Below are 15,365 nucleotides of genomic sequence, written 5' to 3'. Positions count from 1 at the left end.
GGCCTGCTCTGGCCAGTTTGGTTCCAGTGCCCGTGCTGGAGCTGTGGCTTTGTGTAGGGCCGAGAGCCCTGCCTACACCCTCGTGTGGTTGCCAGCTCCCCGAATCTCGGACCCGGTCTCGCTGGCTGGCCCGGTTTGACATCTTTCTGGGGTGACTCATCGGGAGAAGCACCGCCTGTAACACCTTTCCCCAATCCTCTGGTCTGGTTGCAGCCCATGAGGAGCTGGGCCTTGTGCTGCTGGCCAGAAGGCCGGGCCCTGACCAGGGGTGGTTTTCAAGGCGCAGGGTGGGTGCTGTTAGCAGTAGTCTTCCCCCCCCCCCCCCCCGCTGGTGCTGAGAAGACCAAATAGACAAAGGCTCGATGTCCCTCTGTCTCTCCCCACCGCCCCCCCCCCCCCCGACCCCCGACGTTGTTATTTGGGGCCTGGCTTTGGGGGAGTGGACTTCTCGTCTAGGCCTCTGCCACTCCTCTTACCCTTCAGCTTACGGGTCCGTTTCAGGATCTTCCAGTAGGAGCGTTCTAAGAGGCATATTCTGATACAAGTCATAAAACCTGTATGAACTTAGTGTGTCCGTCTCTGAAGTGGACATAATTGTTGTTGACCGTAATGGTTTAACCTGTGAGATAAGTGGTTCTTGAGAGAGCAGGGTCTGTGGGGCAGAATTTGTTTACAGCCCATTGTCCTTGGCGAGGAGCCTCCGGTGTGTTGGTTGCACACTGGCAATAGGCTGTGGTTTTCCACTTGCCAGGCATTTCAGACTCTTCAGCTGGTCTCCAGGTAGAGGTCGCTCATGGGCAGGGTTTTGATCCTGAGAGCCTCCGTTCTACAGAGCCTGTGCTGGGGATTCCGTGATGTTGGCTCTTGTCCAAAGAAACAGAGTAAGAGTCAGTTATGAGGACTGACTTTACCATCTGATATGTATTTTCATGCCTTTTTGGTTTGTTGTTTATCAGCTCGGTTTTCTTGCATGTAGGGCATTCATAACTTCATGTAAATGCTTGGTTAATAATAGCGTTTCCTGCATTGTCTGCATTTTCTATACTCTAATGGTTCTAAGCAGGGGATCTGGAGTCAGGCCGTCTGGGTCCCCTCTATCAGGACTCTGTGCAGGCCCTGGCCTCCCAGAGCATCAGTCCTGCAGGATTATTGTAAGGGTTTAATTAGTGGTTACATCTGAAGCAGTCAGGAGGGCCGAGCAAAGTAGGCTGCAACTGTTTTGTGATGGTGATGATAAGAATGTGCACACGCAGAGTTTGAGAGAAAATGTTTTCCTTGTACCAGTGATCACTGTAAGAGAAAAATCTGTCCTTGTGCCCTTGGAAACTCAGATAGGGTCACAGCCTTGCCCCCAAAGACGGCCATGGTAACATTGTTGATCGTCTGAACAATGAGGAATCCAAATGTCCAGCAGAAGAGTAACTCCTGTGCTTGTTTTTTAAACGGTATACAATGTAGCCATTATAGATGCTTGCCGGTGTTGTAACAAAAATGCTTTTATTACCCGAAGTATGGGGAAGGGGGAAAGATGGGCATGGAAATGATATAGGGCATGAGCTCCGCCATGTAAATATCCATGGCAAAGGAAGAGACCCAACTAAATACATTACACTCCAGCAGCGCTCATGTCTGGGCAGTGGCAGGATTGACATCCCCTTTGTTATTGTTGTTGAAGTGTTCAGCCTTTCTCAAATGAGTGTTAAACTCAAAATCAGAAAGTTATTAAACTTGAGGCACATAAACTATGGCACAGCCATAGTGGGAGTGAAAAGATGGGCAAGGTGCAGGTACAATCATCACAGAAATTTAGAGATTGAGATGTCGTGGGTATTTGCAACAACCGACAGCCAACATCGAGAAAATGAATGTTTCAGACACTGCCATTTACAACACCATCAAAAAACATCAGTTACCTACAAATAAATCTTAACAAAAGATAGGCAAGATCTCTCTGCAGCAAACGCTGAAAGAAATGTAAATGTCATGATGTTACTTTATTGTAAAGATGTCAGTTCCCTCTATATTTAGCTATAGATTTAGGGCAATCTTAAAGGAAATCTTAGCAAGTGTTTTTGTGAAAGTTGAGTAGGTGATTTTCAAATTTATATGGAAATGCAAAGGGCCAAAAATAGCCAGTGTAATATTGGGGGGGGGGGGGAAGAAGGGAAAAAAGTCGGGAGCACTTCCATTATCACCTAGGAAGATTTATCACAAAGCCGCAGTCATCGGACATCATGGTATCAGCACAAAGGTAGTGAATAGATCAGTGGAACTAGAGCATTCAGAAAGAGTCCCTGCAGGTGCGGTCATCTGATAAACGACAGAGGGGACATTAGAGTACATGGGAGAAAGCAGGACCTTTTTAGCAAAGGATGCTGACTCAACTAGATATCCATATGGAAAAAGTGAATTTTGGCCAATATCTTACACCATCCACAAAAAATCAGTTCCAGATGTACCCTAAGACAAAATGTGTGAGGGGCAAGGAGCCTCACAGTAATAGGTGCTACCCTGTCTCTACCTCCTGCCTCCCTCACCTGGGATGGAGAAGCGGGTCCTCTGGCTCATGACATGACCCCTGCCCCCAGCTTCTGGGATCCATACGTAATCAATCTCGTGACTCTCCTTCCTTTGCGTGGGTGTTGAAACTACATCGTCAAACAAAATGACCCCCCCCCCCCCCCCCGCGGGTTTCACTTCCCCAAGGTGGGGGCTCCCGTACTAAGGGGGCTACCTGCCACCCCCATGTGGGTGGCCGCTGCCTCTTCATCCAACTGCATATTTTAATTTTTTTCTAATGTTTACTTGTTTTTGAGAGAGAGACACACACAGTGTGAGTGGGGGAGGGGCAGAGAGCGGTAGAGACAGAATCCTCTGACTCTGAGCTGTCAGCACAGAGCCTAACATGGGGCTTGAACCCATGAGCTGTGAGATCATGGCCTGAGCTGAAGGCTGACGCTTAACCACTGAGCCACCCAGGTGCCCCCGGCTGCATATTCTTAATTCAGCACACCAGCTCCTGCTTCTCAACACAGAAGACTTCACCAAGAGATGTCAGGAGTTAGAAGCCAGGGCTGACCATAAGATTTTAAACTCTCCTCTCCCTACGGTGGTTTTTCAGAGCAGAGCCGCTTACCCGGGCCCCCAGGCCGCTGCTTCCTACCAGGCCAGGAGTGTGTTAGTGGGAGGCTAATGGATTCCATCCCCTCGGCAGAAGGAAACACCAGAGGGGGGGGATCTGCCTCCCCCGCCCCCCCACAATAGCACCTGGCATGGTAGGGGGCACACTGTGGGTTGTACCCAGAATGTCACTGATGGCTGTGGTGTGGGTGACGCAACTACTCTGAAACTTTCGTGGGAGCTTGTTCAGAATGCAGACTTGGGGGTCTGCACCCCAGAATCAGATTCGGTGGGTCTGGGGTGGGGAGCTAGAATCTGCAGCTGAAACAGGGGTTTCTGATGCCGGGGTCCCGTGAAGCACAATTTGAAAAACTCCGCTCTTTGAGCTTCTTGGCGAAAATGTGCTGGAAGGGAACGGAGGCATAGATTCAAGAGTGGGTCCCCCCCCCATCAGCTTCAGCGTATGGGGGTCCCTTGGCACAGGGGGAAGCTGGCCTCCAGGCCCATATGCAGCCTCGCCCGGAGATTTGGGCACAGGTGGTGGAGATCTCTTTTTTTGGACAGCTGTTCTAGTTGTTGTGTTAAAAGTTGCATGCAATCTTTAATGAAATGATTAAGTAACTGATTATACGGTCTTTAAAATAGAGCAAACAGCAACAATATTAATAAATAAAACCCAGTCCCCTGAAGCAGATTCATCCTGACTGTTCCATCTGCAAGGTTCTACCTCTTTAAGATACCCTACCCATTTCTTTAAAATTTTTTTTTAACATTTATTTATTATTGAGAGGCAGAGAGAGACAGAGCATGAGCATGGGAAGGCCAGAGAGAGGAGGAGACACAGAATCTGAAGCAGGCTCCAGGCTCTGTGCTGTCAGCACAGAGCCTGACACCGGGCTCGGACTCACAAACTGCGAGATCATGACCTGAGCCGAAGTCAGACGGTCAACCGATGGAGCCACCCAGGCACCCCTATACCCTACCTATTTTTAGAGATCTTCGATGGCAGGATCCTGTCTATTCTTTCCCTGCCTTGCTCTCACCAGCCCCACCTCCAAACTGAAGGTAGCCATAAAAGAAGTCAGGAGGTGACCCTTCTTGAGTCACTTCCTCTTAGTGTCCCCTTTTCCTTCCCCAACCGTGACAGCTGAAGTTAGCCTGGAGGCGCCATCTTTTTTTTTTAACGTTTTTTTTTTTTTTTTTTTTTTTCGAGAGAGAGAGAGAGAGAGAGAGAGAGAGAGAGAGAGAGAGAGATGAACGTCCTCGAGAGTCACCTTCTCTTTTTTAACTTTTTTTTTTGCGAGAGAGAGAGAGAGATCGAATGTGCTCGAGAGTGGGGGGTGCAGAGAGAGAGAGAGGGAGACAGGATCTGAAGTGAACTCTCTGCTGACAGCAGAGAGCCGACGCGGGGCTGAAACTCAGGAACTGCGAGCTCATGACCTGAGCCAAAGTCAGACGCTTTACCGACCGAATCACGCAGATGCCCCGCCGTCTTAACGACGCTCCAAGTTTTTATATAAATTCCAGTTGACAAGCGTAAGAGTCGTTTCAGGTGTAGAATTGAGCGGTTCAACACTTTGCACCTGGGAAAGTGCACGCCTTAATCCCCATCACCTGTCCCACCCATCCCCCTACCCCCTCTCCTCTGGTAACTGTCAGTTCTCTATAGTTAAGTGTCTGTTTCTTGGTTTGCCCCTTTTTTTTTGCACCCCCCCTCCCCCGCCGTTTGTTTGTTTGTTTTGTTTCTTAAATTCTACAGATGAGTGAAATCATACAGTACTTGTCTTTCTCTGGCTCATTTCACTTAGCGTAACACTCTCAAGCTCTGTCTGTGTCGGATACAAAAAGACTAATTCGAGGGGGCAGAGGCCCCCCCGGTGTTGACAGCTGCACTGTCCCTAATAGCCAACTTGTGGAAGAGCCCAAGTGCCCACTGACTGACGAACGGCTGAAGATGTGGTGTATATACAACGGACTGTTACTCAGCCGTAGAAGAGAAGGAGCTCTTGCCATTTGCAGCAACGCCATCCCTTACAAGCTGTGCCCCCCCCCAGGGCACTCGGCCAGACGCTAGTCCCCACACTGCCCAGGACCAGCCTCGGTGATTCTTTCGGTTGTCCCGATCACCAGTAGCGGCCTGAGGCTGGACCCGGGTCAGCCTGCCTCTCCCCCGGCGGCGGGCTCAGGCCTGGTGCAGCCCAGGCCTTTGGGGAGCATGGGGCACAGTGCAGGAGCCTCCCTCCCAGACCCACTTAACTTTGATGGGCACTCAGCACCTGAGGTCAGTGCCTTGAACCTCGAGCCGCAGGGTTTGGTCCAGCTATCACTTCTGATGGCCGTGTGATTGTCTTGACTGCAGGTGGCTTTTGCCCCTGCCACTGGTTTGGGGATCTACCCTCCCCAATCTGTGACTCCGTCTTTCTCAGTCCCTGCACCAGCCTGGCTGGCTGCGGGGTTTATGCCAGACTCTTGGCCTGGGCCGTGTGCCTGCACTCGCTCCACCAGCATCGGAACCACGTGGGGAGAGTGTGACAGGCCCGCGAGTCCTGCTGGTTCCGAGTCTCCAGATGGGCTCCAGCAGCCCCCACCCTTCAGGTGATTCTGTCGCACACCGGAGGTTGAGGATGGCCGTCTTCAAGGGCTTGATGGTTCCCTGGCATCAGCTTGGGTTGGCGTGTTTCTGGTTAACCCTTCACAACACTGTCTGCCATGTGTCTTGGGTGGTGAGTAGCATCTCTGGACGGGAGTTGGGCTAACCACATCTGAGCTAGGGCCGCTAGTTGTCCTCAGAAGCGTCGCCGGCGGTCGCCGAGCCTGGTTGGCCATTTCAGTTGGTAATGCTTCATTTTCTTTCCTTTTCGTCAGGTATCTGTACCACGTTTTGACCAAAAACACCACAGTCACCGAACAGAACCGGAACCTGCTAGTGGAGACCATCCGTTCCATCACCGAGATCCTAATTTGGGGAGACCAAAATGACAGCTCTGTATTTGAGTAAGGGTTTCTCATGTGTTTTTTTGTTTTGTTTTTTGACTCTCCTTCCTTTGACTATTTTTCTAAATGTATCCCATGAGTCATTCTTGATGACATCAGGATCTGATACCAGCCTGGTCTTGCGCAGATAGCTATCTATATCTCCATCCATACAAAATGTCCTTGAGACACTGGAGAAATGTAAGCTGAAAATGGGAAAGGGACATGAGCATGTCTCGAAAAATCTGAAAATATCATGGATGATTTTCCAAGTAGCCTCTGACAGCCTCCCCAAAGGGGAGAAAACGTCCTGGGAAGTTAGCTTCGAAGTGAACTGACAGGGCCCTGCCCTGGAGAGACACGAAGGGCTCATATTTATTGTGTTAACTGTTGGGCAGGCACAGTGCTGAGCTCCCTATGAGATAATCTGAGTCTCCCAGCTGCCCCCGGGGGGCGGCGTCCGCATCCCCATTAATCTCCTATCACACCGCTGGTAGGCAGGCACGAGGCAGCTCACGCCCAGAGCCTACGAAGGGGTTTCTCCTCGTTGGCGTACTTCCTAGATGAGCAGTTTTAGGCCAGCCTCACTTTCCTCATCTTTAAAGGAGAGTTCCTGCCTACTGCCCGGTACAGAGGAGGCGCTCCAGAATTGTTAGCACGTGGTAATTTGGAAAGATGTCCCTGTTGGACGGATGAAAAGCAAAGGCTGGAGGCCACGGACAGCTTCCCCAGGAGACCTGTCTTGGTGTCTGAGTGCAGAGGGACTCGGGTTACAACCACCACCAAAGACAGGTTTTATTTTTATTTTATTTTCAACGTTTATTTATTTTTGGGACAGAGAGAGACAGAGCATGAACGGGGGAGGGGCAGAGAGAGAGGGAGACACAGAATCGGAAACAGGCTCCAGGCTCTGAGCCATCAGCCCAGAGCCCGACGCGGGGCTCGAACTCACGGACAGCGAGATCGTGATCTGGCTGAAGTCGGACGCTTAACCGACTGCGCCACCCAGGCGCCCCGACAGGTTTTATTTTTATATAAGATAATCTCAACTGGAAGCTTTGAGGCCCCTTAAAAAGCCCCTTTGAAACAAGTAAAGGAGTTCCATTTCCAGCCTGGCTTATTAGCTAATCTGATTTTCCAGATAGCTTTCTGTCTTCATCCGTACTTGTGGAAAATGCAAACCCGTGACGCCGGCCTCTTCCCCAAAGGAAAACAGGAGTAGGGAGGGAGGCGGTGCCTGCAGAGAGGACTAGATGCATCTCAGGACGCACGGGGAACCGCTTGGTCGGTTGCTGTCTGTTTTGGGGATGAGATAGACCCTCGGGTTAAAGGCTAGAGACCGTGTCCCTCTTGACTAGAGTGGACTTTCTGAGCCAATCTGTTGTCTCAGAACAACTGCCCCGTGCTTCCTAAATGGCCCCCCCGTGGAGTGCCCAGGAGAATTTGTTTTTAATTCATTTCTTTTAGAATAACTTTAGATTTATGGAAAAGTTGCAAAGCTGGTACAGAAAGTTCCCCAGCACCCCTCACCCCGTTTCCCCCACTGTTAACGTCTTATATGACTGGGGTGCATTGGTCAAAACTGAAAAGCTAAGCTTGGTTCGTGACTGTTCGGTAGACCCCTGACTTGATTTGGATTTTGCCACTTCTTCCATTAAGATCCCCCTTCTGCTCTGGGAACGCAGTCCAGGCTCTCACGGTGCCGCAAAGTGCTGCATCTCCCAGCCACCTCTGGTCTGTGACTGATTTTCAGTCTTCTCTGGTTTTCAGGAGAAAACCTTGATGTGTTCGAGAAGTACTGGCCATTCCCCCCACCCCGATCTGGGTCTCTGCGATGTTTACTCATGATTAGCCTGGGGTAGAAACAACTGTAACAATGTCCTTTTCAGCCCTCGGTATCAGCAGCCCCCACATCCACCTGCGCTCTAGTGAAGTTACTCTGATTGTTTGGTTGAAGTGGTGTCAGCCAGGTTTTTCCACTATAAAGTTACTCTTTTCCCCATTCCCTACCCCATGTTTGAAAGAGTCATCCAATGTAGCCCACCTGGGGGCTTGGAATGAAGCTCCAACCTTCTGGAAAGGGGTGAGTAGCTATATACAGTATTTGAAAATCTGCATAGATTTGTCTCTTTTCCCCATTTATGTATTCAGTGAGTTATTTATTTTTAAGAAACAGACTCTTTTTTTAAAAAATATTTATTTTGAGAGAGAGAGAGAGAGAGAGAGAGAGAGAGAGAATGAGAGGGAATCCCAAGCAAGCTCTGGGCTGTCAGCACAGAGCTCAGTGCGGGGCTCGACCTCACAGTGAGATTGTGACCTGAGCCAAAGGCAAGAGTCGGATGTTCAGCTGAGCCACCCAGGCACCCCACTCATTTATTTATATCAATATGGGCTCATGGTGTTTGTTTTATACTTTGATTATTAACAAGTTCCCAAATTGGTCATTGTGCTGCACTGAGCCTGTCGGGCGACCCTTGGGAGTCACTGATTTATTCAACCTGAAGCATAGGTGGACAAAATGGGTCAAATGGTAGAAATATTCTTGGGATCAGCGTGACTGACATTTGTGGGCAGACAGGCTCCCAGAATCAGAGTGGAATAAGGTTTGAGGTCATGTTTTCTCAGGTCATGTTTACTTACTCATTTACCCTTTCAGGAATTCAAACAGAGGTTATGTAGCCCCGAGCAAGTGCCAGGCCCATGGTCCTGCCACCGTGGAGCTGAGAGCCAAGGGGAGAGAGACCCTCAGAACTAAGTGACAGATACATGTGACTGCAGGGACCTGTTGTGAGTGTCCCAAATGAGAGGTTACCTGGTCCTAGCTTGCATACAGAGAACATGTAGCTAGAAAACCCCATTTTCTTCCTTTAAAGAAAGGCATAGGGGGTTCTGTCCCCATTTCAAGACTAAAAGAGCCAAGATGTAGCCCAAAAGTCCATGTTCCCGGGCTGCATGCAGAGAGCTGTCCTGTCCAGAATAAGAAAGGCAGAAGCTGACTTAGGGACTGACTAGCGTTTCCCTGCCACATCGGCCCCTTCAATTCCCTCCAGTTCCTTTTCCCTGGATTTGGAAACCCATACTCTTTTAGTAGCATTATTTTGCCCCATTGGAGGGAATGCTGGTTGTCACTAACACTCAAAGATACGAAAGCCAAGGAAAGAGGCCTAGTACGGAAAGCTGAGGATACAGAGTGTTGGATGGAGAATGCTGCCTGTCGGGTTTCCAAGCATAGGTAGAATAATGTGTAATCACTTTGGCGGTAAAGATCTCGCCCTTTCTGCAGGAATCGAGGTCACGGCTTCCTAGGATCGGCCGTGCGCTCAGATTCTGGGGAGAGAGCGTGAGTGGCTGCATTTTGCGGTGGCGGAGGGAGGCATCGAGGGAGGGGAGGAGCCGGGGCCACGCAGGCCGTGTGACCTGGCTGCTCTCTGGATGCCTTTGGGGGCCGGGGGCGGCCCCCACACACATGCGGTGCACATAGCCAGGGGATGACGTGTATCTGCACGAGTAGCAGCAAACCTCTGATGCTTTCCCCTTCTCTCCCCAGCTTCTTCTTGGAGAAGAACATGTTTGTTTTCTTCTTGAACATCCTGCGGCAGAAATCAGGCCGCTACGTGTGCGTTCAGCTGCTGCAGACCTTGAACATCCTCTTTGAGAATATCAGTCACGAGACCTCACTCTGTAAGGATAGCCCCTGGTACCTGCCCCCTCACTGCTGAGCTTTGGCGGCCTGGAGTTTGGCGTGGTTTTCGTGTGGCTTTTTGAACGTCTGAGCTTACCGTGTGTGTTAGGGCGCTTGGGCTGCTGTCACGGAATGCCCCAGACCTGGTGACTTAGACAACAGAAATTTATTTTCTCCTAGCTCGGGACGTTAGAAGTCCAAGATCAAGGTGCCATCAGGGTTAGTTTCTGGGGAGGCCTTTCTTCCTGGTTTGCAGATGACGGTCTTCTCGTTGTGTCCTCACGTGGCCTTTCTGTGTGTGTGGGGGTGTGCACGCGTGTGTGTAGTGAGTCTGGTATCTTTTCCTCTTTTAAGGACACCCACCTTTGACCAGGGTCCCACCGTAGGACCTTGTTTAACCTTAATTACCTCCTTAAAGCTTCTGTCTCCAAATACAGTCACACTGGGGGCCGGGGCTTGACTATGATAATTTGGGGGGCATGCAGTTCAGTCCCTAACCATGTTTATCCCTGCGTAGCGGGGTACTGGGAAGGGCTGCGAGGGCTCCTCTCTGCTGAATGGTTCTGGGCTGTTGACGTTTTTTTCTTTATAACTCGTTGGGGTTGCTGAATAACCAGCCAACAGGGAGGGGCTTCTCTGGCTCACTAACTCAGCTGCCCTGGAGGATTCCTGCGTGTTTGACGAGGTACCTTTGATGATACCGTGACCAGCTGGGCACGAGTTACTACCGCACATAGTAAGAGACCTTTGGCTGCAACATCATGGGAGGACATGAAGGAAGGGGTCGTTTGAGGGCGAAGCCCAAAACCTACCAAAGGGTACACAACTTGAAGCCACTAGGCTCTCTGTTAAAAATGATGCGCCCCAAGCAAAACACAAAAAGAAAAGAAAAAGGAGTACTTAAATGAAGGTGTAAATGGATTTCTGGAATACCCAAGACAAGACTCACAGGTGGTTCATAATGGGGAGATGATAGCAACATTGAGGAGGTAAGGGAAGAAATTGCAGTTGCTTATAAAAGGGAAGGAAACTAAAAAGACCAGCAGCAAAGAAAAATGCAGTGGTAGGTTTCCACTGTAGAAAACCTGGCCATGGGATTGCAGATCGCCCAGCCATCCTCGAGAATCAAGATACGGGCACTGGAGTGTGGGTCCACAGAGCAGGAACTCACCTAGGGTGGAGCCAAAGTGGACCCGGCTCTTGGTGAATTTCCTCCCGCAGAATGTTTTGTTGGTGGAGAAATGGGGCATCTGCCCATAGCTTGTCCTGAGAATCCCAGGGGACTCTGTGCTGATGGCCGTTGCTGTAGACTGTTGTTCTGTGGAACATTTTAAGCGAGATTGCCCTGAGAGAATTCAGACGGAATGGTCACAGCCGGCCGCTGGGCAAAGGGATCGAGTGCAGACTATGAAGAAATTTTGGATGTGCCTGAACCACCGAAATCCAAAACAAAGATACCTAAAGTTGTTAATTTTTGATAACAATTAGTACCGTCGTTAGGTACCACCTCGTTAACCATTCCGAACTGGGCCTACTTCGCAAATTGGAGCTGGGCCCCCTTGGAGACGTGTGTTCAAGATACCAGTACGATCTGAGTATTGTCGAATAGCTTCCTGAGTGCTGTCCGTTAAAGAGTGATTCCGTCCCTGGAGAAAATGACTCAAGAAAAGTAGGAGATGTTCACACTGGATTCTCCAAAAGAACATTTTTAACAGACAGAACTGAAGTATGGCTAAGTGGTTATACGTGCAGGATTGTAACACCATCCTTTTTTAAAAAACTATACATTCACATGAACCACTCCTCAACAAAGTATAACTGATTTGCATTTGGAAATGAAGTTTCGGTTACATTGTTTTCTTGGTTTGAGGTATCAATTATTACGAATTTGTAAGTTGCCACAGAATCTACGGCATTCTTAAACTTTCAGTAAAAACTCACTTGCTATTAAAAAAAAAAAAAATCAGCCAACAGAATAGGCCCTGGAGGTAGCAGGGTGAGGAAGAACAACCCAGGAGCAAGCGAGAGTGAGACCCAAGCTCCTTCTCTGGCCTCACTAAGCCCAGGCTCCTCCTCTGACACAGCCGCTCTGGGAGACAGGTGCTGTGGGCACCCTCACTTCGTGCCGGGAGAGTTTGCGTCACGAGCCTGTGGTGACCGCTCTAGTGGTGCCCGGATCCGGAAGGGGTTTGAGTCCAGCTGCGTTAGTTCAGTGCCCGCACCCGGGGGTGACTGTGCCCCAGGAGGACATTTGTCGGTGTCGTGTTGGGTGAGGGGCTGGGGGTGCTGTTAGCCTCTGGCGGGTGGAGTCCTGGGATGCGCAGGACCGCGCCCCACGGTAAAGGGCTATCAGCGCAGAGTGTCAGCAGAGCCCAGGGTGGGAAACGTTGGTTTAGCTCCTCCTCCTCCGGGCTTGACTGGCCCGCTTTGGGATCGGCAGTCCCCGGGCCCTGCCCGCCAGGAGTAGGGAAGAGAAGACAAGTGACCGGATGTCTGTGTCAGAAGGAGGCTCTAGGTCCCCAAGAAGGGTCTAGGAAAAGTTTCTGGTGGATGGAAGGGGGTAAAGACAGTGGCGTCCCTATCAGGAGGGAGTGGGGAGAGGCCAGAACAGGCTGCTGAGCGGAGGCTCTCAGGGTGGCCACTAGGTGGTGCTGCTGTCCCAGGAGCCTGCGCTCACACTTCCCGGTGAACGAATGGGAGTTGACAGATGTGAGTTGACTCACTCTCCCTAAGTGGTTTCCCGTGTTAACAGCTTTTGTTACCCTGGATGCGAATTGTGTGTGGTTTCTGAAAACTGAGAGAGGGGAAGACCCAGCTCGGTGGTGCGGGCCCCGGACTCCAGCCCCCCAGCCCCCGGGCCCGGCTCTGCCGGATTCGCCCTGCACGTGCTCTGGGGGCGAACTGTCCTCTCCAGGCTGCACCTTCTGCTTCCGTGGAGCAGAGAGGACACTCGTATCTGGGGCATGGGGTGGTTTGAGGACTAAGCGTGACCGCGGGCGTGCGGAACGTGGTGTGGGGTCTGGCAGGTGGAAGTGTCCACTCAGGCTGGTTTTATCATTAAATCCAGCGTCCCCCCCCCCCCCCCAAATGTCTGTTCTCTGCTTTTTCCTTCCTAAGCCCAGCTCGCCCCGGGGCTCCTGGATCGAAGGTGGGGGTTGGGGCAATAGGAAACGCTGGAGTTTCTGGATCACACGGCTTTCTGAATTGGGACCTAGAAGGATACCGTGCTGTGAGGTACGCAGACAGATGGCACTATCTTTACAGGGAATTCACCGGAGTCCTTTTTGTAAGCCCTGTAAAAGCAGCCAACAGCACCGCCTTTGACAGAACTTTGATTTGTGGGGGTAAGGAGGATGTGTGAGTTTTGCTTTTATTTTTATTTTCCAATTGTAGAAAGAAAATATCCGGATTATAAAACAGCAACAGCAAAAATCAAACACCGTGAGAATATAGAAAGCAAAACTTCTGCAGAGCCTCACCCTACCCCTTGGGTAGACACAGCGCGTTCTGCCTTCTGCTTTATGCGCTCCCCACTTGCTGATGTATCTTAGGTGTTCATACGGTCCGTTCACGCGTCCTCACCTTGTTTGGTTGACTGGCGGCATCTTGCTGAGCCCCAAGTGATTGAACTTGACCACGGGCATTTAGGTGGTTTCCGGATTTTCACTATTACCAGCAGCCATTTCACAAGTGCACCTGTTGCCCGTCGGGTTTGGGGACCTAAGTCACAGGAGGCCCGAGAGACCGAGATTACGTAGACTCCTGGGTTGATTAGAAAAGGATACCACAGAAAGTCGGCCACACGGTGAGGGGGCAGTGGAAAAATCCCAGCCGAATAATAGAGGCACCGCTGCTGCCCCCATGGCGGCCCCCACCGCCCACAGAGTCATCGCGTGGAGGCCCTGGAAAAGTCCCCGCTGGGGAATGATTGGAGCGTGTGACTTTTCCAGCTGAAAGCGCAGCAAAGAGGCTCCTGGTTGTACATCTGAGGCTGACGTAGGCATCTGTGCCTCTGATGGCCCGGAAGCTGCCAGCCAGTCACAGTGGGGCTCCACGGGACGTCTCAGGAGTCCCTTGTCCTGCCAGCCGACGCATCCCCAGCCACGGCCAGGAGGACTGAAAAAGAAGGGCTCTGGGCGTCAGCATCACATGGGCTGCTCCTTCCGAGTTAAGGTTCCAGGTGGTTAAATTGTCGACTGTTTAAAGAGTAGAATGCTGTGTAGCGAAAAGGAGCCAAGGGATGCACTGTTACCGCCGCGTGCAGCACTGTGGGTAACTCTGAGATGCGGTAACGAGTGACGGGCCGGACACAAGAGGCCTGCGTGTCGTATGATCCATGGGTATGAAGTTCAAGAATAGGCAGGGGCACCTGAGTGACTTAGTTGAGTAAACGTCCGACTTCAGCTCAGGGCATGATCTCACGGTCCGTGAGTTCGAGCCCCATGTCGGGCTCTGTGCTGACAGCTCATAGCCTGGGGCCTGCTTCGGATTCTGGGTCTCCCTCTCTCTCTGCCCCTCCCCTGCTCATCCTCTGTCTCTCTCTCTCTCTCTCTCTCTCTCTCTCTCTCTCTCTCTCTCAAAAATAAGTAAATATTAAAAAAATAGGCAAAATGAGTCTATGTGATCCAAGGCAAACTAGAACTTGCCGTTGGGGAGAGGGTATTGACTGGATAGGGCTATCAGGGAGCCTTCTGGAGAACAAAAAACATACTCTGTCTGACCTGGATGGTGCTTACGTGGCGTATATATTTGCAAAAATTCCTCAAGCTGCATGTCCAAGACTTGTGAGGTGTGTATATATGAATAAGTACATAGGTACGTAGACTTTATATCCACATATACATACGTTTCCGCACAGATTAAGCTGTCTGCTTCAGATTTGTGATCCACGTAACCTCAATTTTGAACAGTTAAAAATTGTTGATTTTTTAAAAAAATTGTTAAGAGTTGTTAATTTAAGATTAAAAAAAAAAAAATTGGCAATTAAGTCAATGAAGATTTTTCGGAACCCCGTCCCCGACCTGCTGCCCCCTCTCTTGGAGCAGGCCCCAAGATTTGCATCCGGAATTGTGAGAATCTGGAGATTCTGAAAACTGTTCTGGGATTACAAACTTCTGTAAGGCCGAGGACACCCAGCATGCTTTCCGGAAGGCAGTGGTTTTCCTGGAGAGCTGGCTTCTGAGGAGGACCCGGCTGTAGGCCCCATGCTCCCCGTGCTCCCGGATGGCTCTTTGGGGCGCGTCTGGTGATGTCAGCCTTTCCGGTAGTACTTTGATCGGTTTACGTTGGATACCTCGTTGGCACCAAATAACGGTTTATTTCTGTTTTTTCTTTAAGTTTGTTTATTTTTTGAGAGAGAGAGAGAGAGAATGCAAGCAGGGAGGGCAGAGAGAGAAGGGCCAGAGGATCTGAAGCAGGCTCTGCTCTGTCGACACAGCCCGATGCAGGGCCAAACCCACGAATCGTGAGATCATGACCTGGGCCGGAGTCAGATGCTCAGGTGACTGAGCCACCCAGGCGCCCCTGCAGTTTATTTCCTATTCCCCCTGAGAGCACCTGTGTTCAGTCCTGGTGGCTGGAGGCTCCACGT

The 15,365-nt window shown here is 50.7% G+C and overlaps 1 protein-coding gene and 1 pseudogene across 11 annotated transcripts in view; both read left to right on the top strand.

Annotated features, from left to right (window-relative positions):
- Positions 1-15,365, top strand: part of CLEC16A (C-type lectin domain containing 16A) — a 203,646-nt gene that overhangs the window by 5,986 nt on the left and 182,295 nt on the right. For all 11 annotated transcript variants that reach the window (XR_007147697.1, XR_007147698.1, XM_047837904.1 and 8 more), the window contains exons 2-3: positions 5,986-6,114; positions 9,641-9,774. Coding sequence is in view for 9 of the 11 variants with exons in the window: in XM_047837904.1 (XP_047693860.1) it covers positions 5,986-6,114; positions 9,641-9,774 (263 nt within the window). In the remaining 2 variants the exon portion in view is untranslated. The remainder of the gene's footprint in view (positions 1-5,985; positions 6,115-9,640; positions 9,775-15,365) is intronic.
- On the top strand, positions 10,255-11,560 carry LOC125154640 (zinc finger CCHC domain-containing protein 9-like; annotated as a pseudogene).

The sequence above is a fragment of the Prionailurus viverrinus genome, chromosome E3 (genome assembly GCF_022837055.1).
Source record: "Prionailurus viverrinus isolate Anna chromosome E3, UM_Priviv_1.0, whole genome shotgun sequence".
Classification (NCBI taxonomy): Eukaryota; Metazoa; Chordata; class Mammalia; order Carnivora; family Felidae; genus Prionailurus; species Prionailurus viverrinus.
The sequence above is the reverse complement of the archived record's forward strand: the minus strand, read 5'-3'. Positions and strand labels throughout refer to the sequence as shown.